General features: G+C 42.2%; 1 protein-coding gene across 2 annotated transcripts in view; it reads right to left on the reverse strand.

Moving 5' to 3' along the window:
• Positions 1-21,246, reverse strand: part of eprs1 (glutamyl-prolyl-tRNA synthetase 1) — a 22,727-nt gene continuing 1,481 nt past the window's right edge. Inside the window, exons 2-34 of one of the 2 annotated variants that reach the window (XM_058078802.2) lie at positions 20,708-20,792; positions 20,546-20,645; positions 20,320-20,476; positions 20,109-20,245; positions 17,001-17,101; positions 16,794-16,920; positions 15,680-15,872; positions 14,739-14,910; positions 14,439-14,672; positions 14,277-14,361; positions 13,111-13,170; positions 9,941-10,051; positions 9,316-9,452; positions 7,699-7,906; positions 7,516-7,628; positions 7,327-7,444; positions 7,074-7,256; positions 5,336-5,503; positions 4,893-5,126; positions 4,519-4,758; positions 4,125-4,405; positions 3,883-3,934; positions 3,550-3,759; positions 3,400-3,472; positions 2,340-2,419; positions 2,149-2,250; positions 1,922-2,077; positions 1,656-1,853; positions 1,390-1,563; positions 1,155-1,315; positions 930-1,008; positions 800-864; positions 1-720 (exon numbers count right to left, since the gene is read on the reverse strand). In XM_058078802.2, coding sequence (XP_057934785.2) covers positions 570-720; positions 800-864; positions 930-1,008; positions 1,155-1,315; positions 1,390-1,563; positions 1,656-1,853; positions 1,922-2,077; positions 2,149-2,250; positions 2,340-2,419; positions 3,400-3,472; positions 3,550-3,759; positions 3,883-3,934; positions 4,125-4,405; positions 4,519-4,758; positions 4,893-5,126; positions 5,336-5,503; positions 7,074-7,256; positions 7,327-7,444; positions 7,516-7,628; positions 7,699-7,906; positions 9,316-9,452; positions 9,941-10,051; positions 13,111-13,170; positions 14,277-14,361; positions 14,439-14,672; positions 14,739-14,910; positions 15,680-15,872; positions 16,794-16,920; positions 17,001-17,101; positions 20,109-20,245; positions 20,320-20,476; positions 20,546-20,645; positions 20,708-20,792 — 4,745 coding nt within the window. In that variant the 3' untranslated portion in view covers positions 1-569. The remainder of the gene's footprint in view (positions 721-799; positions 865-929; positions 1,009-1,154; positions 1,316-1,389; positions 1,564-1,655; positions 1,854-1,921; positions 2,078-2,148; positions 2,251-2,339; positions 2,420-3,399; positions 3,473-3,549; positions 3,760-3,882; positions 3,935-4,124; positions 4,406-4,518; positions 4,759-4,892; positions 5,127-5,335; positions 5,504-7,073; positions 7,257-7,326; positions 7,445-7,515; positions 7,629-7,698; positions 7,907-9,315; positions 9,453-9,940; positions 10,052-13,110; positions 13,171-14,276; positions 14,362-14,438; positions 14,673-14,738; positions 14,911-15,679; positions 15,873-16,793; positions 16,921-17,000; positions 17,102-20,108; positions 20,246-20,319; positions 20,477-20,545; positions 20,646-20,707; positions 20,793-21,246) is intronic. The other variant, XM_058078803.2, reaches the window with a different exon arrangement.

Raw genomic sequence — 21,246 nt, forward strand, 5'->3', positions numbered from 1 at the left:
CATGTTGCCACAGAAATAACTTTATTACACACAAGTTGTGTTTACACGGCGACTCCCCCAGGCTGACTGGCTGGCTAATTAACCAAATACAGTTAAATCACAGCTGTAAATTATTATGGCTGCTGTAGATAGGCAGGATGTAAATGAAACTGATGTTTGAGGGGGCTGGATGGAAAATATCCAAACTTCATGTCCAGAGTACCTGAGAGAGAGCGAGAGGCGCGCTTGGCAGCTAAAGAGCATGATTACATTAAACGGGGAGATGCAAAATAAAATAAAAATATAAAAGTAGTTTTAGTTAGGCATACTTTAGCCAGCTCTCTGCAGGCCATTTTTATCCAGGCCTTCAGGAAAGTGGAATCGCAGAGAAAAATGATAATTTCTCACACACACGACTGAGGTTAAATGGTTTCTCTCACCTCCTTGTGCCATGATAGCATATTATCCTAAAAAAAATGGCCACATAATATATAGAGCCATTGAAAACCCCACCCACAGGATACAAAAAGATGATAGGAGAAGAGGGTGGAAGCCCTTTGCTATAGCAATTGATGCTCCAGCAGATGTTCTCAGTAGCTACGTCCAAACATGGTGTAGTACTGTGCTGGCTCTTTGCCGCTCACGCACATCTGACCCGGCTGCAGCGTCTTCAGGGGGGAGAAGGGGATACACAAGCTCTTCGCTCCCATGGATGGCGCTCCGGGCTCCAGGTCCTGGTCCCTGATGCAAGAAAAGCAAAACAATGAAGCCCTGAAAAGACAAAAATGAGGACACGATTGTGTTGCAGAGTTGCACGGACTTGGCAGTGGTTTTCTTGATCCAGTCCTCGCACTCGATGCCTCCACAGAAGGGGATCTGCACGATCTACCAAAGGAAAAAACGTGTTAACAGAAAGCGCGACCGAGGAGAGGACTTGCGTTTGTCCTCACCTTGCCAGAGTCCAAGTCCTTCTGGAACTGTTCCATTGTGTCGGCGACAACCATGTGACTGTGCAGGTCATTTGACGCTCTGGAAAAAAAAAAAAACCCACAAAGAAACACTTCAAGCGTGTCCAAACTTTTTCCAGTGAAAAACAAAAGGATGCATTGCCATTTTGTAAAAATGCTGCATACAGCACACATGTGTTCATTCCATTTAGCAACATGACAACATACTTCTTAAACAGGCAGCTCTGAATGTCGTCCAAGATGGCGGTCAGCTTCTTCTCCACTTCGGCGTCCGGAATGGTCATCTTCTCACCCGTGTCTCTCCTCACGGCGACACACTGGCGCTGCTGCATGTCCTTGGGGCCCACCTCCAGACGGATGGGAACACCCTGCACGAGAAAAGAGTTATTTTCCCACACGGATCACAATCCTTATTTTTATCCCGCTGGAGGGAAGTTCAGACCTTGAGCTCCCAGTGGTTGAACTTCCACCCTGGTGAGTAGTTGTCTCTGATGTCGCACTTCACTCTGATGTTGGCAGCCTGAAGCCTGTTGACGTATTTGGAGCACTGGTTCATCAGCGCCTCCTTGTCCTGCTCTGACAGAGACGCGGTGATCCCGCATGGAATGATGACAACCTGGCAACATGGGAGGAGAAAGAGAAAGAGAGAGAGAACACGAGGTGAGTATCATCCTGAAATCTTTCATTGAGTCATTCAGGGGAGTCTACCTGCAGGCAGGCCACCCTGGGCGGAAGAACCAGGCCCATGTTGTCTCCATGGACCATGGTGAGGACACCGATGGTCCTGGTGGTGAGGCCCCAGGAGTTCTGGAAGGCCAGCTGCTTCTCGCCAGGCTTCTTTGGATCCTCAAACATGATCTCGAACATCTTGGAGAAGTTCTGACCCAGATGGTGGGAAGTCGCACCCTGTCGCGGCCACATCACACACATGAGTAAGCATGTGAAGATACGAGCACCAAGCAGGGGGGCGGTACCTGGATGGCTCGGCCGCTGGCAGAGATGTAGGCCTCCACGGTGGTGGTGTAATCTCCTCCGGCAAACTTCTCCTTCTCCGTCTTCCTTCCCTTCACCACGGGGATGGCCATCAGCTCCTCGTAGACTCTGGCGTACAGGTCCAGGATCTGAAGCACCTGCAAACAAGCAAACGGTTCTTGGTGATTTGATGGTGATGCCCAATCAATTTCCAGGTTGCCATGGTTACCTCCTCTGCTGCCTCCTCTTTGGTTGCAAAGGCCGTGTGTCCCTCTTGCCACAGGAACTCTCGCGTTCTCAGGAAGGGCTGGGGGTGCTTGAACTCCCATCTCTGGGCGGGGGTGGGGGAGAGAGAGAGGGAGGGGTAAGACTTCTGGCTAACTTCAGGCTGAATTTGGTTGGGGAATGGTGGACACTCACCACCACGTTACACCACTGGTTGAGTTTGATTGGCAGGTCTCTGTGGGACTGCACCCATTTGGCGTAGGCCGGGTACATCACTGGAAGCACACAAGACCGCGTCACTCTTACAAAACATGAAAACATCAAGTGCACCAAAGAAGCACATTTTTTTTGTAATTTTATGAGAACAAAGTACAAATATTAAAAGGAAAAAAAAGTCATATTGTTATGAGAAAAAAGTTGCAATTGTACAGAATAAACTGGTAACAATGTGAGGAAAAATAACGCCATTTTGGTAGCATAAATAAAAAAATATATGTTTTTTAAAGTTGTAATATTAAAAGAAGCAAAACAAAATAAAGTTGCAATTTTTGGAAAATAAGTTATAATATTATGAGAATAAAATCACAATGTTACAGGAAGAAAATTTATAGAAATTTATATATAAAACAAAAAATATAGATAGAAAACATATAAATGTATATAAGAAAAAAATATATTTTTTTTTCTCATAAATATATATATTTTAATAAATAATAATAAAATATATAAATTTATATAAGAAAAAATATATCTATATAATGTTTTTTTTCAGAGAAAAAAAAATTTCTTATATAAATTTATATATATTTTCTATCTATCTAGATATATTTTTTGTTTTATATATAAATTTATATAAGAAAAATATATATATAATTATATATATATATATAATTTTTTTCAGATATTTTTTTCTTATATACATAAATTTATATATATTTTCTATCTATCTATATATATATATTTTATATGTAAATTTCTATACATTTTCTTCCTGTAATATTATGATTTTATTCTCATAATATTATAACTTATTTTCCAAAAAATGCAACTTTATTTTGTTTTGCTTCTTTTAATATTACAGCTTAAAAGAACATAAAAACATATATTACATATATATATATACATAAGCATATATACACATATGCATATATATACATACATATATGTATAAAAATGCTGGCAGGTGAGGCGTGTAGATGTACGGTGAAAAAGTACATACAAGTCGACCTTTTTAAATAAAGTTGTGTCATCCGACCTGTCTCACTGGTGGGTCTGACGGCAATGGGCTCTGCCAGCTCAGTCTTCCCTGATCGGGTCACCCAGGCAACCTGGAAAGCAGGACAATGAAATTCCTGATTGGACTGATGTTCTTTATCTAACCTGAAGGACTATCCTTGGGCTTCACCTCTGGAGCAAAATCTGCAATGTGGGTCTTCTCTTTCTCCAGGGCGGCCTGAGAGACAAACATGGGGAAGTAGCAGTTCTCCACGCCCAGCTTCTTGATCTCCCGGTCAAAGAATTCTTTAATGGCCTCCCAGATGGCGAAGGACCAGGGCCGGAGAACGTAGCAGCCGCTCACGTCGTAGTACTCGATCATCTCGGCTTTGGTGATCACCTGCAACCTCAAAGAGTACACTCACGTTAGCGGCTCTCGGGGAGCTTTAAGCCAAAACATCAGAAACAGCCCTGGGGCAGACCGAGGACACGATGGAGGGAGCAGGTCTTCGTGTTGGCTCACCTGAGAGTACCAGTCTGCCAGGTTCTCCTCTTTCTTAGCTTCCAGACCCAACCTAACAGGACAAAGACAGTTAATGTATGAGTACACCAAATAATACAATAATAATGAAAATTAATAGGATTCAAAAATAAAAACACAAATCTTTATTTTCTCTTTTGGGGGTTTTGCGACCCCCCAACCAATGGAGCCCTTCCTCCCTCATGCTGCAGAAGAGTCTCGTTTTTTTGCTTCTCAATACTCACCGCGTTTGCTTCTTAGGTCCCTGACTGTCTCCTGCGCCTCCAGCACCTCCGGAGGGATCCTTTCCCTGATTGGCCTTGTCTCCTTTCCCCTTCTTTGCTCCTCCTCCTCCTCCACCACCGGTGGCTCCACCTCCTCCCTGCTTCTCAGACTTGTTCTCCCTCTCCTTGCGGTTCTTGTCCTCGCCTCCGGCGGCCGACACTGGTTTGTACTCCTGCCCGGTCAGAGTCTTGTACTTGTTCTTCAGGTCCAGCAAGGTCTTGACTGCTTCGTCCACCTGGTCCTGGAAGTCAAAGTCCACTTAAACCTGGACTCCCATGGGTTTAATGTGGTCTATCAAGGTCTAGCGTGGGCACTAGCTGTTATAATTCCATGAGATGGTGCTCATGTTCTCACCTTGGGGGCCTTTTCGGTCTTCAGTTTCCTGACCAAGTCTCCCTGCTCAGCCACCTTCTCAAAGAGGCTAGCGGCAGAAGCGGTGGCGGTGGCGGTGGTGGCGGGGGTGGTGGCACTCTGGACCGGAGCAGAGGTTTTCTGGACCGGCGGTGCCGCTCCGGGTTTGTAGTCCTCACCGGTGGCCTGCTTGAACTCGGCCTTCAGGGCGAGCAGCTGCTTCACCGCCGCTTCCACTTGATCCTAGCAGGCAGGGAACCAAGATGTCAGCCGAATGGATGCTATGGTGCGTTCAAGTCGGTGTGGCGATGTTGCGTTTGCAAAGAAAGACAGGATTTTGGAGAGTCTGCGAGCAATGCACTGAATATTTTTTATACCTTGGGGGCTTTTTGAGCCTTCAGTTTCCTCACAAGTTCTCCCTGTTGTGCGACGCGCTCGTATAAGCCGGACGCAGCAGCAGAAGAAGAGGAGGAAGAGGAGGAGGAAGTCACAGCGGAAGGAGCAAGGGAAGCAGCAGACTGGACCATCCCGGGTTTGTAATCCTGACCCGTCAGCTTTTTAAACTCCGCCTTTAGCGCCAGTAGCTGCTTGACAGCCGCATCGATTTGGTCCTGGTACCATGAACACATCAGCTTGTAGCGGCGAGGTAGTGAATGCTAAACGCATGCGAGTGACGGCGGGTGGGGGGGGGGGGGGGGGGGCGGATTAGTGCGGACACGAGCGGCGTAGGATGACAGTGGGAGGTGTTGACAAAGCACGGGTGCGGCGTGGTGACGGTGAGCGACTCGAAAACGTACGAAAATGATCGAGGATGGTTTACCTTTGACGCCTGCTCCGCCTTCAGCTTCCTGACCAGCTCGCCCTGCTGAGCGACACGCGTGTATGGGCAGGGGGTGGAGTCTCCCGATTGGGCAGCTGAAGCTGGGACGGAGGTGGGCGGAGCCATACCCGGCTTGTAGTCCAAACCGGTCTGCTCCTTAAACTGAGCCTGAAGGGAATAAAAAAAATGCAGTTAAATACAATTAAAAAGGAGTATGCAATGTACACAAACACTTCTTAAAGTGTACTAAATGGTATAAAATAATGAAATATGAATAATGAAAATAATCCAAAAGTCAGATTGGCATGTTCCATCATGAATACATTCGTGTGCAATTGCACATGCCATTCAATAAATGCGATTATGCAATTAATGACAGCTGCAACCTTGCGCAAAATAATCAAAACAACCCCCAATAAGACTGGAAATAATCTACCAAATCAGGGAAACTGCAGAAAGATAGCAGAATGGAACGTATCATTTCATTTACGTGATTGCTCCTCAGGCAAGTAATTAGCTGTGACAACCTAGTGCAAAATAAATCAGAAAGTATTTCAAAATAAGACTGGAAATAGTGCACAAAGTCAGAGAAAGTGCAGTAATACAGCTCATAAAAAAGGGTCGGTTAATGAACGCGACCAGCCGTCTTGCAAGGAATTCGTAGAAGCCGGCAACCTTGGACAAAATAAAATCAGAAGGACTCCACATAAGACTGGAAATAATGCAGTAAGTCATGTAATTACAGCAGGGGTCTGAAAACTCAATTTACTTGGGGGCCACTGGAGCTCGGGTCTGGGTGAGACTTTTTATTTTTCTACACAAAATAAGATTAAAAATAAATAAACAAATCAAGAATAAAGAAAATCAATCAATCAGTAATAAATAAATATAATAATAATAAAACACCAAATAATAAAAACAAAACACGACGATAGTCACATTTATACTCTTTTTATTTACAACATATTGAGCAACTGCCGGGTCTTGAGACACATGCTAACTCGCAAACTAGAGCTTAGCAGCCTTCAAGTTATTTCCTTTAAACTTAAAAAGCCAAAAACTTACCACTTCCACACGGATAGGGAGGATAACTATTAACAGTTATTTAACCTTTAACATGAACATTAATCAAACGTAATCATTTTTTCTGGGTACATGATACCATACGGCATCCATATCAAACTTGCGCGAGCCGCACTAACATTAAACTTTCATATCAAGGCGGGGGGCCTCAAACTAGTGTCCTGCGGGTCACATTTGGCCCGTGAGCCGCGTGTTTGAGACCCCTGGTTTAATGTTAATACGCAAGTCGCATGAGGCATTGTGAGCGGGTGTGTGCTGAAGCTTGTCGCTAGCCGGCTAGTAGCTAACTGGTGTGGGCGAGGTGTACTATAGCGGTAACGTAGTTCTTGGGCGTAACAATGTTGATATAATAATAATAATAATAATTGTAACGCCGCACTAACATTAAACTTTCATATCAAGGCGGGGGGCCTCAAACTAGTGTCCTGCGGACCACATTTGGCCCGTGGGCCGCATGTTTGAGACCCCTGAATTACAGTAATACAAGCAGAATAGAAGGGGGAAATTGTTAATTTATGCAAAGTAAACGTAGCATGGATGCTCAAGTATGAGCTCAAGGTAGCGGCGGGGGGTATCGAACCCAAGGTCAGCACGGTGTGAATGGTCTACTCTAGGTATCGAGAACCCCCCTTTAATGGTTGAGTTGAAGATTCACCTTCAGAGCGAGAAGCTTCTGGACCGCTTTGTCCACATCCTCTTTGGGCGCCTTGGCCGTCTTCAGCTGGCGGACGGCGTCGCCCTGAGCGACGATGCTGGAGAAGACGTCACCCGCCGAAGTGGCCACAGCGGGCGTGGGGGTGGAGGTTGGTGTGACTTTGGCGGCAGCAGCGGGCACCGGCTAAGAAAAGTGGGGTCGCAACATCAGAAGGGTAGAAGATTGTGAAGGTTCCAAACAAGAAGAAGCTCACTGTGTTGGCCGGTGCTTGGCTCTTGGTCTTGTCCTTGGACCCGGCAGTGGGCATCTCCTTGGTGTGACCATCGGGGACGAAGATCAGGACACAAGGACTCTCCTTGCAGCTGTGAGGACTGCAGAACAAAGTCCAGCAGAGAAGAAGACATGAACATGCTGACGTGGCATCACATCTTCAAAGGCTTACCTCACTGGCTCGTAAATTTGGTCGCAGATGTAGAAACCCCGCCTCTGCAGCTGAACGATGTCGCCTTTCTTCAGGTCCTTGAGACAGGGATCGCCCAGCATCTTCTCCTCCATCTGAGACCAAACAAAGACGTCGAGAACGAGTCCACCACGTCCGCCCCGAGAGGACACACAGAGGACGCACCTTGCTCTCTTTGTTGATAAAATCTTTGAAGTTGTCGTCCTTGGTGATGACCGCCTTGGTGATGAGCGGCTGGTAGTTGATGCAGACGGTGGGCAGCAGGGGGGCGCTGCTGGACTCTGCCAACCAGGTGATCTTGGTGGTCTTCTTGTAGTCTTTGTTGTCCAGGTCCAGGCGAGCCTCCATGGACAGAACCTTGCCGTCGGCCGCTCTGAGGGGAAGAGAAAAAGATTTTTTTATGTCTCATATGTCTTATTTTCTCTTAAGTCCACTATATTGGGTAATAGGTGTGTAAAGGATACTATAGGGGTGTTATTTTATGTCTAGAAGGCTCTACTAATATTAAAAACTGTATTTAGGAGGTGGTAAACAGGTTTTTTTCTGTCTCATATGGCTTATTTTCTCTTATTGAGTATAAGTATATTTGGTAATAGGTGTGTAAAGGAGACTATAGGGGTGTTATTTCATTTCGAGATGGCTCTAATCCTGTTAAAAACTGTATTTAGGAGGTGGTAAACAGGCTTTTTATGTCTCATATGTCTTATTTTCTCTTATTAAGTCCACTATATTGGGTAATGGGTGTGTAAAGGAGACTATAGGGCTGTTATTTTGTGTCTAGATGGCTCTAATAATATTAAAAACTGTTAGGAAGTGGTAAACATTTTTATATCTCATATGTCTTATTTTCTCTTATTAAGTCCACTATATTGGGTAATAGGTGTGTAAATGAGACTATAGGGGTGTTATTTCATGTCTAGATGTCTCTAATAATGTTAAAAACTATATTTAGGAGGTGGTAAACAGGTTTTTTATGTCTCATATGTCTTATTTTCTCTTATTAAGTCCACTATATTGGGTAATAGGTGTGTAAAGGAGACTATAGGGGTGTTATTTCATGTCTAGATGTCTCTAATAATGTTAAAAACTGTATTTAGGAGGTGGTAAACAGGGTTTTTATGTCTCATTTGTCCTATTTTCTCTAATTAAGTCCACTATATTGGGTAATAGGTGTGTAAAGGAGACTATAGGGGTGTTATTTCATGTCTAGATGGCTCTAATAATGTTAAAAACTGTATTTAGAAGGTTGTAAACAGGCTTTTTATGTCTCATATGTCTTATTTTCTCTTATTAAGTCCACTATATTGGGTAATAGGTGTGTAAAGGAGACTATAGGGGTGTTATTTCATGTCTAGATGGCTCTAATAATGTTAAAAACTGTTTTTAGAGGGTGGTAAACAGGTTTTTTATGTCTCATATGTCTTATTTTCTCTTATTAAGTCCACTATATTATGTAATAGGTGTTTAAATTAGACTATGGGGTGTTATTTCATGTCTAGATGTCTCTAATGATGTTAAAAACTGTTGGGAAGTGGTAAACATTTTTATATCTTATGTGTCTTATTTTCTCTTATTAAGTCCACTATATTTGGGAATAGGTGTGTAAAGGAGACTATAGGGGTGTTATTTCATTTCGAGATGGCTCTAATGATGTTAAAAACTGTCTTTAGAAGGTGCTAAACAGGTTTACAGTAATCACAGTAAAGATTTGCACCCTGGTGGTGCATGGAATGCTGCACTTCCATGAAGAATAAACTTCAAACAATTAGTCATTAGGCTTACTTGTTGATCTTGGTGATGATGAGGTTGCCCCAGTTGATGAAGGTGACCACCTCTCCCTCTGAGAACGTCTCGGCGTCCGCTCCTTCCACCAGGACTCGGGGTCCATACCAAACCTGCTTCATGCCCACCTCGGCATTCTAAGTGGACACAGAAAAGGACGTCAATAAGTGTGTGTATGTGCATAGATGTGCAGTGCGTGTTAGAGGTGTAAATCTCTTTGTGATAGACCAGTGGCTCCCAAACCCTTTACAGTTACGTACCCTTAACTTGAAATATTACTACTTTAATTATTATTATTTATTCTAAATTATTTAAATTTGTACAAATTTCGCTGTACATTGTTCATATTTGATGTCATCTATTTATTCTCCAATTATTTATTATTACACGGGAGCCAGGCAACGACATTTCGTTGGCAATTTCACTGCTGTATTATTGTGCAATGACAATAAAGAAAGTCTATGTCTAAATATTGAACATAATTCAATGGTTCATTCATTTTATTATAATTCCGGGTGAAAAATGTGTATTTTGCATGGTGACATAGGATGAAGTTTGACATGGGCACTCATAGATTATCCACATCCGATATCCGGCCGCATCGGTAGCAGGAAAAACGACAAACCTTGGGATGTTTGGCCACTTCCTTCATCTCCTCTGTCGCTTCCGCGACGGAAACGGGAACCACGTAGGAGCTGGACAGAGCCGTGTATCGGGGGGCTACCGGGTCTATGACCTAAAACACAAAACACACAAAACCAGTCATTACCGGGGAGCTAACTAATAATAGGATTGTTACACTTAGAAATAATTGTTAAAAAATAAAATAAACTGAAAAAGACATGAGGAACAAAAACAACATAAAAAATGCCTTCATGGGTGAGTAGCAGCTGCATGCACATCAACAAAGCAGCAGCAGCGTGTTCGAATCCACGGTTGACTTGGTGATGCATATCTTTTGCAACTTAATCCTTGAATGTCACACACACAGCATAGCTGCCATGTATGAGCAGAGTAACCATTCGGGGGAGGGGGGGGCATGTATGGGGGGCTGACAGGGGTGACTGATGAAGAAGAGGAAGAGGAGGATAGTGAGGACGTGGAATACCTTCACACAGCTAACGGGCAGCTTGGAAACAGAAGAGTGAGATGCTGTTTAAAAAAAAAAAAAAGTCACACAGACAAGGACGGAAGGAAAGGAAGGACTCCGGTTTCCTCCCACATTCCAAAAACATGCTAGGTTAATTAGCGACTCCAAATTGTCCATAGGTATGAATGTGAGTGTGAATGGTTGTTTGTCTATATGTGCCCTGTGATTGGCTGGCCACCAGTCCAAGGGTGTACCCCGCCTCTCGCCCAAAAGACAGCTGGGATAGGCTCCAGCACCGACCGCGACCCTCATGAGGAAAAAGCCGTACAAAATGAATGAATGAATTATAAGACTGCACGGCAAACAAGTGGTTAGCGCGCAGGCCTCACAGCTAGGAGACCCGAGTTCAATTCCACCCTCTGTGTGGAGTTTGCATGTTCCCCACGTGCATGCGTGGGTTTTCTCCGGGTACTCCGGTTTCCTCCCACATTCCAAAAACATGCTAGGTTAATTAGCGACTCCAAATTGTCCATAGGTATGAATGTGAGTGTGAATGGTTGTTTGTCTATATGTGCCCTGTGATTGGCTGGCTCGCCCGAAGACAACTGGGATAGGCTCCAGCACCCCCTGCGACCCTCGTGAGGATAAGCGGTAGAAAATGAATGAATGAATGAAAGACATGCACACTATTTTTGCACTGTTCTGTTGTATTTGCTGTATTGACTTCAGCCACCAAACATCTCAGTGAGTGTTGACTGTAGGGGCCAAGGCTCTGGATCTCCATGTGTATTATGAGTATTTTTTTTCCCCCCAGATGAGGAAACTGGGTGGGTGTCTGGTTGCCTTATATATATATATATATATATATATATATATATATATATATATATATATATATATATATATATATATATATATATATATATATATATATATATATATATATATATATATATATATATATATATATATATATATATATATATATATATATATATATATATATATATATATATATATATATATATATATATATATATATATATATATATATATATATATATATATATATATATATATATATATATATATATATATATATATATATCAAATAAACTCTGCATATTGGCTGCTTCGTGTTGGTGGGCTCACCATGCTCACTATTAATATTTCCCCGTCGGGATTGTGGAAGCACCCGTTTCCTTCCTAACTTCTACTACATTACCTTGTATAGCTCCTAAAGCTATACACTGTTTTGCTGCATATGCATGCTAGCAGCATTCTGTTCACCGTTGTTCTAAGACGCGTTTACTTGCTGCACCAATGCACAGCAAACCCTCTTCCTGCCCGTGTGGAAGCAAGAGACGAGGAAAACAGACACGCTAGCACGCATCAATATAGAGCAGGGGTCTCAAACACGCAGCCCGCGGGCCAAATGTGGCCCGCAGGACACTAGTTTGAGACCCCCCGCCTTGATATGAAAGTTTAATGTTAGTGCGGCCCGCGCAAGTTTGATATGGATGCTGTATGGTATCATGTACCCAGAAAAAATTATTACGTTTGATTCATGTTCATGTTAAAGGTTAAATAACTGTTAATAGTTATCCTCCCTATCCGTGTGGAAGTGGTAAGTTTTTGGCTATTTAAGTTTAAAGGAAATAACTTGAAGGCTACCGTTTAGGTCGCTAGCTCTCTAGTTTGCGAGTTAGCATGTGTCTCAAGACCCTGCAGTTGCGCAATATGTTGTAAATAAAAAAAAAAAGTATAAATGTGATTATAGTCGTGTTTTGTCATGTCTACAGGGCTCTAATAATGCTTTGTTCATTTTAATCTGAAAAAAATAAATTTGTCTACCCACCAACTATATGTGGTTTCTTAAGTTTTTATTATTATTATTATATTTATTTATTACTGATTGATTGATTTTCTTTATTCTTATTTTGTGTAGAAAGATAAAAAGATATTTCAGAACAGTGGAATGTTTTATCAGAGCTTTTATTGTAGAAAATTGGAACCAAAGCAAAGTTTTTTTTTTTTTTTTTAATAAATGCGTTTTTTTGGAAAACCTGATGCCCAGTCTCACCCAGACCCAAGCTCCAGTGCCCCCCCCAAGTAAATTGATTTGAGACCCCTGATATAGAGTGACCAGCAACATGATCCACTTCAATTTAATTAGTGGCGTGAATCATTGATTTGTTGCAGGAAATCTTGTCAGGTTTTATTCTCGGGAGATCTGGCGACAACAGATCTTGTGGCACACCAGTTGTTAGATATGAAAATGAAGGGAAAAAAAAACCACGTATGATATGCAGGGCAATAATAGAACTATTCAGTAGCAATTACATGCACTGAGTACTTTAGTTGTTCTGCATATCATGTGACGTTGAGGCCTATTTATCACTTTGAAGCATCTGGACTTGAGTATGAAGCGAGCAGCAATAACATGTAGCACACAAGTATGAAATGAGTGTGTGGATGAGATAAAAAAAAAAGTGATGAGACAGGAAGCTCGGTGAAAGATAGCAGCGGTGGAGAAGGCATGCTTGCAGAGAAGCCAAAGGATGCTGTCTCAACGCGTCACCGGCAGGCTTTGACATGAATGACAGCCTCTATTTCTATTCTTGTTCAGCAACCTCAAATAATCCGCCTCGGAATTCTCCTTTTGTGCTACGATGGTGTTAAAATGGAAAGGATAGAAAGTGTACCTTTTTATTGAAGGACCAGATCTTGTCCCACTCCATGTTCACCACCGACCTGGAACCACCCTGCAAACCGAGGAATTTATTTGCATTTTTTTTTTTTGCAGTAGTGGCTTAAATTTTTTGAGTTGGATGTTCATGAGGGAATAGTGGAGTCATAACTTGGTAGATACAGCAAAAAAAAAAGTGTAATATGCACATGACTGCCACCTACAGGCTTGGAGTGCAACTGCATTGCCAGTCAAATGTGTGAAATACTAATGTGTTGGCTCTTTTAAAAAGGAAAAGGTTATTTATAATTATTATTATTTATAAATAAAATTATAATAATTTATATTATATATTATTGATATTAATTTTTATATTAATTTATATTATAAATTATTATTTATAATTAATTAAATTATGTGAGACATGAACACATCGGTTTTTTTTCTGTGTGTTCTAAAGATATAAAAACAGATAAAAAGATGCAGCGACTAGCTTCAGCACACACTCGCTCACAATGCCTCATGCAACTAGCGTATAACTATTAAACCAGGGGTCTCAAACACGCGGCCCGCAGGACACTAGTTTGAGGCCCCCGCCTTGATATGAAAGTTTAATGTTAGTGCGGCCCGCGCAAGTTTGATATGGATGCTGTATGGTATCATGTACCCAGAAAAAATTATTACGTTTGATTAATGTTCATGTTAAAGGTTAAATAACTGTTAATAGTTATCCTCCCTATCCGTGTGGAAGTGGTAAGCTTTTGGCTATTTAAGTTTAAAGGAAATAACTTGAAGGCTACCGTTTAGGTCGCTAGCTCTCTAGTTTGCGAGTTAGCATGTGTCTCAAGACCCTGCAGTTGCGCAATATGTTGTAAATAAAGAGTATAAATGTGACTATAGTCGTGTTTTGTCATGTCTACAGGGCTCTAATAATGCTTTGTTCATTTTAATCTGAAAAAAATAATTTGTCTACCCACCAACTATACGTGGTTTTTATTATTTGCTGTTTTATTATTCTTATATTTTTTTATTTATTACTGATTGATTTTCTTTATTCTTGATTTGTTTATTTCTTATTTTGTGTAGAAAAATAAAAATTAAGATATTTGAGAACAGTGGAATGTTTTATGTTTCCCGGGCGGGATAGGTGTGTCCTATCAGGTGCTTTAGGTGCCAACATACCTGTGCTGCTATGAACTGCCTGAGCCCCTCCACGGTCATCCCTCTCCTCAGGACGCCTCTGACGGTCGGGAAGCGAGGGTCGTCCCTGAGGGCGTCACAAATGACACGGCGCCGTGTACGGATCAGCACTGCAAGCGCGTCAAGACGGAAGGCAAAACTTACCATCCGTCAACGTAGCCTTCCTCCACAAACCAGGTGAGCTTCCTCTTGGAGAGCACCGTGTTGTTGAGGTTGAGTCGGGAGTATTCCCAGATGTACGGCTTCCTGATGCCGAGGGCGTTGATGATCCAGTAGTACTGCTCGTCGCGGTCGTGGTACTCGGTGGTCCTGAGAGCGTGGGTGACGTTCTCCCTGCTGTCCACGATGGGGCAGGCAAAGTCGTACGTTGGGTAGACTCTGCCGGAGGAGAGATAATATAATATCATATTCAATACAGTGGATAGTTTTGTTGTCGGACTTTACTTGTAGGCGTTTCCCGTGCGAGGGTGGGGGGCGTTCTTGCAGCGGTACAGGGTGGGGTCCCTCAGGCAGCCGTTGTTGGAGTTCATGTCGATCTTGGCTCTCATGCAGCAGGACTGGCCCAACTTGCTGCCGGCCTTCATCTCCGACCACATCTTCATGTTCTGCTCCACGGCTGCAAGAGGAGAGAAAAATCAACTGCGGGAGATGTTCCGATTCAACAAGAAGATCTTTTAAATGCCTTCGGGCAGGGGTCTCAAACACGCGGCCCCCGCCTTGATATGAAAATTTAATGTTAGTACGGCCCGCGCAAATTTGATATGGATGCTGTATGGTATCATGTACCCAGAAAAAATTATTACGTTTGATTAATGTTCATGTTAAAGGTTAAATAACTGTTAATAGTTATCCTCCCTATCCGTGTGGAAGTGGTAAGTTTTGGGCTATTTAAGTTTAAAGGAAATAACTTGAAGGCTACCGTTTAGGTCGCTAGCTCTCTAGTTTGCGAGTTAGCATGTGTCTCAAGACCCTGCAGTTGCGCAATATGTTGTAAATAAAATAAAAAATAAAAAGTTTCCTCAGTGGGGGCTCTCTGCGCTGGGGGCTGGGGTGCCTCCTCTTGTGGGGCTTACCGACTGGGGTGGCTGGGAACTATGTGGCGGTGCCCCACTGCAGCGCTACGGGTCCCCTGGCTACCTGTTGTGTGGTGCCCCCCCTGAGTTGCGGCATGGCCTGCGCATGGCCCCAGCGCAGATGGCAGCGCTTCCTGAACTGGTTCCTCTGTACTCTTCTTATGTGTGTGTGTCTTGTTGTTGTCTTTTTTTTTTTAACATGTAAAGCACTTTGTGCTACATTCTAATGTATGAAAAGTGCTCTACAAATAAAGTTAGATTGAAGTTTGAGGAAGCGGCGTGTGTGTGTGTGTGTGTGTGTCGCCATCGTACAGTTACTCCTGCACTTGGACTCCACTCGCTGCTCTCGCTCCTGCTTCATCTGCTCGGGAGGCGTGTCGTCGATGTAGGCCTTGCCCTCTCTCAGCATCTGCTCGCCCAGCTGCATGATGACGGCAAAATGGTCGCTGGTGTAGGTGAACTGGTCCGGTTGGATCTGCAGCATGGCAACGTCCTCCAGGATCACCTTGGCACAGGGACGCACAGGACGAGATGAAAAAAAAAAAATGTATGGTATCATGTACCCAGAAAAAAATATTACGTTTGTGATTAATGTTCATGTTAAAGGTTAAATAACTGTTAATAGTTATCCTCCCTATCCGTGTGGAAGTGGTAAGTTTTTGGCTATTTAAGTTTAAAGGAAATAACTCGAAGGCTACCGTTTAGGTCGCTAGCTCTCTAGTTTGCGAGTTAGCATGTGTCTCAAGACCCTGCAGTTGCGCAATATGTTGTAAATAAAAAGAGTATAAATGTGACTATAGTCGTGTTTTGTCATGTCTACAGGGCTCTAATAATGCTTTGTTCATTTTAATCTGAAAAAAATCATTTGTCTACCCACCAACTATATGTGGTTTCTTAAGTTTTTATTATTTGCTGTTTTATTATTATTATTTTATTTATTACTGATTGATTGATTTTCTTTATTCTTGATTTATTTATTTTTCATCTTATTTTGTGCAGAAAAATAAAAATATTTGAGAACAGTGGAATGTTTTATCAGAGCTTTTATTGTAGAAAATCGGAACCAAAGCACTGAAAAAGTTTGTATATTTTTCAGTTTTTAATAAATGCGTTTTTTTTGTTCATTTTAATCTGAAAAAAAATAATTTGTCTACCCACCAACTATATGTGGTTTCTTAAGTTTTTATTATTTGCTGTTTTATTATTATTATTATTATATTTATATTATATGCCCAGCTGCATGATGACGGCAAAATGGTCGCTGGTGTAGGTGAACTGGTCCGGTTGGATCTGAAGCATTGCAACGTCCTCCAGGATCACCAGTCCCGAATTGACTTTATATAATACGGCCTATCACCCAGCACAATAAATATGCTCCTCATGGAGGACTTTTGGTATGTTCTTTCAATACGACACGCTTTCTCACCTTCTCAAAGTCCTCCTTCTCCTTCTCGGGGTTGGTGTCGTCAAAGCGCATGATGAGCTTGCCTTTGAAGGTGACCTGGTAGTGCTGGTTGAGCAGAGCGGCCTTGGCGTGGCCGATATGAAGATACCTGACGGGCAAACAAGGGCTTGCAAATTGAGCTCCCCGAGGGGGGGGGGAAGATATACTGTTGTGCTTAGCAACGCTCACCCGCTGGCTTCGGGAGGGAATCGAACCACCACCTTGCCCATCTCGGCTCCAGGTAAATCCACAAACTTTCCGAGGTCTGCCTTTTTCTCCTTCACCTCCGACTGCCGAGAAGCACAGACATGAGTTCATCAACACATCGGCGTCGGGATGCCTCCAAAGCCTCCAAAAAAGCGGCAATAATGCTCCGTATAACATAACGTTATAATTATTTATAATTAACTAATTAAATTATGTGAGACATGAACACATCGTTCTTTTTTTCTGTCTGTTCTAAAGATATAAAAAGAGATAAAAAGATGCAGCTATTCCGACGCTGAAGCCTTCTGAAAAAGCCTCCAAAAAAGCGGCAATAATGCTCCATATAACATAACGTTATAATTATTTATAATTAATGAAATTATGTGAGACATGAACACATCGTTCTTTTTGTCTGTGTGTTCTAAAGATATAAAAACAGATAAAAATATGCAGCTATTCCGACTCTGAAGCCTTCTGAAAAAGCCTCCAAAAAAGCGGCAATAATGCTCCATATAACATAATGTTATAATTATTTATAATTAAATTATGTGAGACATGAACACATCGTTCTTTTTTCTGTGTGTTCGAAAGATATAAAAACAGATAAAAAGATGCAGCTATTCCGACTCTGAAGCCTTCTGAAAAAGCCTCCAAAAAAGCGGCAATAATGCTCCATATAACATAACGTTATAATTATTTATAATTAATGAAATTATGTGAGACATGAACACATCGTTCTTTTTGTCTGTGTGTTCTAAAGATATAAAAACAGATAAAAATATGCAGCTATTCCGACTCTGAAGCCTTCTGAAAAAGCCTCCAAAAAAGCGGCAATAATGCTCCATATAACATAACGTTATAATTATTTATAATTAAATTATGTGAGACATGAACACATCGTTCTTTTTGTCTGTGTGTTCTAAAGATATAAAAACAGATAAAAATATGCAGCTATTCCGACTCTGAAGCCTTCTGAAAAAGCCTCCAAAAAGCGGCAATAATGCTCCATATAACATAATGTTATAATTATTTATAATTAAATTATGTGAGACATGAACACATCGTTCTTTTTTCTGTGTGTTCTAAAGATATAAAAACAGATAAAAAGATGCAGCTATTCCGACGCTGAAGCCTTCTGAAAAAGCCTCCAAAAAAGCGGCAATAATGCTCCATATAACATAACGTTATAATTAGTTATAATTAATGAAATTATGTGAGACATGAACACATCGTTCTTTTTTCTGTGTGTTCGAAAGATATAAAAACAGATAAAAATATGCAGCTATTCCGACTGAAAAAGCCTCCAAAAAAGCGGCAATAATGCTTCATATAACATAACGTTATAATTATTAGTATTATTATTATATCAACATTGTTTCGCCCAAGAACTACGTTACACCTCGCCACACCAGTTAGCTACTAGCCGGCTAGCGACTAGCTTCAGCACACGCTCGCTCACAATGCCTCATGCCACTAGCGTATAACCATTAAACCTTGTTGGAGCTTTTTTTTGGAGGCGTTTTAATAGCGGCGTTCCCGGACGGGATAGGTGTGTCCTATCAGGTGCTTTAGGTGCAACATACCTAACAACGGACCGAATCTTTTATTAATTTATCGACCATCAAAATGTGAATTACTGCTTTTTGGTTGGATTTTTTTTGTTGCACAGTCGCATCTTCGTCTAAGTCAAGGGTCTCAAACTCAATTAACCTGGGGAGCCACCGGAGCTAGGTTCTGGGTTAAGCCGGGCCGCATCAGGTTTAAAAAAAAAAAATCCAAAACGCATTTATTAAAAACTGGAAAAAATAATCAATAAAAAAAAAAACTATCTTTAATGCTTTTGCTTCTGCTATTCCCTACACTTTTTCAGTATTTTGGTTCCGGTTTTCCATACCAAAATATCTTCATTTTTGCATCTTGCGGGCCGCATTTGGCCCGCGGGCCTCGAGTTTGAGACCCCTGTTCTAAGTCAAGTCATGGACAATTTGGAGTCGCTAATTAACCTAGCATGTTTTTTTGGAATGTGGGAGGAAACCGGAGTACCCGGAGAAAACCCACGCATGCACAGGGGAGAACATGCAAACTCCACACAGAGATGGCCGAGGGTGGAATTGAACCCTGGTCTCCTAGCTGTGAGGTCTGCGTGCTAACCAGCGAGATATCAAATATTTTCAAGAAATTGCAGAATTGCCAATTTTCCAATTTTCAATGGTCAAAATGTGACCAGAAAATGTGAAAAAAGTGAGAATTTTTAGGAAAAAATGTTTATATCCCGGATGACAAGTCAGGGGCCACAAAATAAGAGTCTCAGACCCTTTTTTACTGGGACTAAGAAATAAAAAGTGTGCATTTTTATCGCAACAAAAACATGTACATGCACCGTATGTGGACTTGATAGGAATATTACCCATAACAACCAAATTGGACAAATTGGAGTCGCTAATTAACCTAGCATGTTTTTTTGGAATGTGGGAGGAAACCGGAGTACCCGGAGAAAACCCACGCATGCACGGGGGAGAACATGCAAACTCCACACAGAGATGGCCGAGGGTGGAATTGAACCCTGGTCTCCTAGTCTGCGCGCTAACCACTCGATCGCCGTGCCACCCATATCCAAACATGTACCAGTATAAATTTAAAGTTTGGCTGTAGTGCGTCGGAGCAACGTATCGGCCACTGCGGTGACGTCAGCCTCCCTCTGGTTGGCAGGGACAGCATTGCAACGCTTGAGAAATATTCAAACATGTACCAGTATAAATGGCCGAGGGTGAAATTGAGCCCTGGTCTCCTAGCTGTGAGGCCTGCGCGCTAACCACTCGACCACCGTGCAGCCCAGTCAAATGCAAATACAACACAATAAAAGAACATAAGATATTCTCCCAATGCTAACATGTGAGCCTATTTTATGTCTTATTTTTTTTATGTTTACTACATTGGTGTCCAAAGTGCGTCTCTGGGACCATAGAAATAAAATTACATTTGTTATCCTTTTTTCACAAACTTTTTCAAAAATGTGAATATTTCCAAGATGGAATAGGGTATGTCATGTAAAAAAAAAAAAACTGTCAATCAATCATAACGGTGACTTACAGTGGACCTGGTGGGCGGAGCTTTCATGCTGGTGTATTTGTTATCCAAGGCAGTGAAGGGGACCTGAGAGCTCAGGAAAAAGAACCAGCGACGTACATGGCTGAAGGTTTTGTTCTGGTTGGACCAGTCGGCGTGACCTGGTGCGGGAAAAAAACCAGCATCACGTTTTAAGGACACGTTTGAAAAACGATGAACCCATCGGGATACCGACTTTTGAGGGCGGCCCACACAGACAGGTCGGCCAGGGTGAGGGCGTGCCCCACCAGGAATGTTCTCAGCGATAGGGTCTTATCCAGCTCGGCTAGGGCCGCCCCCAAGTCAGGCTGACCGCAAAGACGACGGGCGCTGAACTCCAGCCAGTGGTCCACCTGCGGATGCAAACACACACGATGAAAGAAACCCCCCCTCCCACGGGGATGCAAGTCCTCCACACACACCTCAGTCTGCTCCATCATGGTGGCTCCGTAGAGGCCCAGCGCGGGCGCCACCCGTGCCAGGTAGCGGCTGATGGAGTTGGCGTCGTTGAACTGGATGCCACTGCGAGAAAGACAAGGATGTTGCACGCGTCTCGTAATGGCGGACATATTGTGTCCACTCACTCTGACACGTGCAGGCGGGTGTCTTTGCCTTCCTCCACGGACAGCTGCACGCTTCCTTTCACGTGCTCGGCGGTCAGGAGAGCTCCTGGGAGAGACGAGAGGAGACAACGCCATGAAAACGACAAACTCAAGCAGCATGTGTCTCAAGACCCTGCAGTTGCGCAATATGTTGTAATTAAAAAGAGTATAAATGTGACTATAGTCGTGTTTTGTCATGTCTACAGGGCTCTAATAATGCTTTGTTCATTTTAATCTGAAAAAAATCATTTTTCTACCCACCAACTACAAGTTTTTATTATTTGCCGTTTTATTGTTATTATATTTATTTATTTATTACTGATTGATTTTTTTTTATTCTTGATTTGTTTATTTTTCCTCTTATTTTGTGTAGAAAAATAAAAATTAAGATATTTGAGAACAGTGGAATGTTTTATCAGAGCTTTTATTGTAGAAAATCGAAACCAAAGCAAAGTTTATTCATTTTTCTGTTTTTAATAAATGCGTTTTTTTTTTTTTAAAACCTGATGCGGCCCAGTCTC

The sequence above is a fragment of the Doryrhamphus excisus genome, linkage group LG1 (genome assembly GCF_037039965.1).
Source record: "Doryrhamphus excisus strain RoL-2023G ecotype Guam linkage group LG1, RoL_Dexc_Guam_v1.1, whole genome shotgun sequence".
Classification (NCBI taxonomy): Eukaryota; Metazoa; Chordata; class Actinopteri; order Syngnathiformes; family Syngnathidae; genus Doryrhamphus; species Doryrhamphus excisus.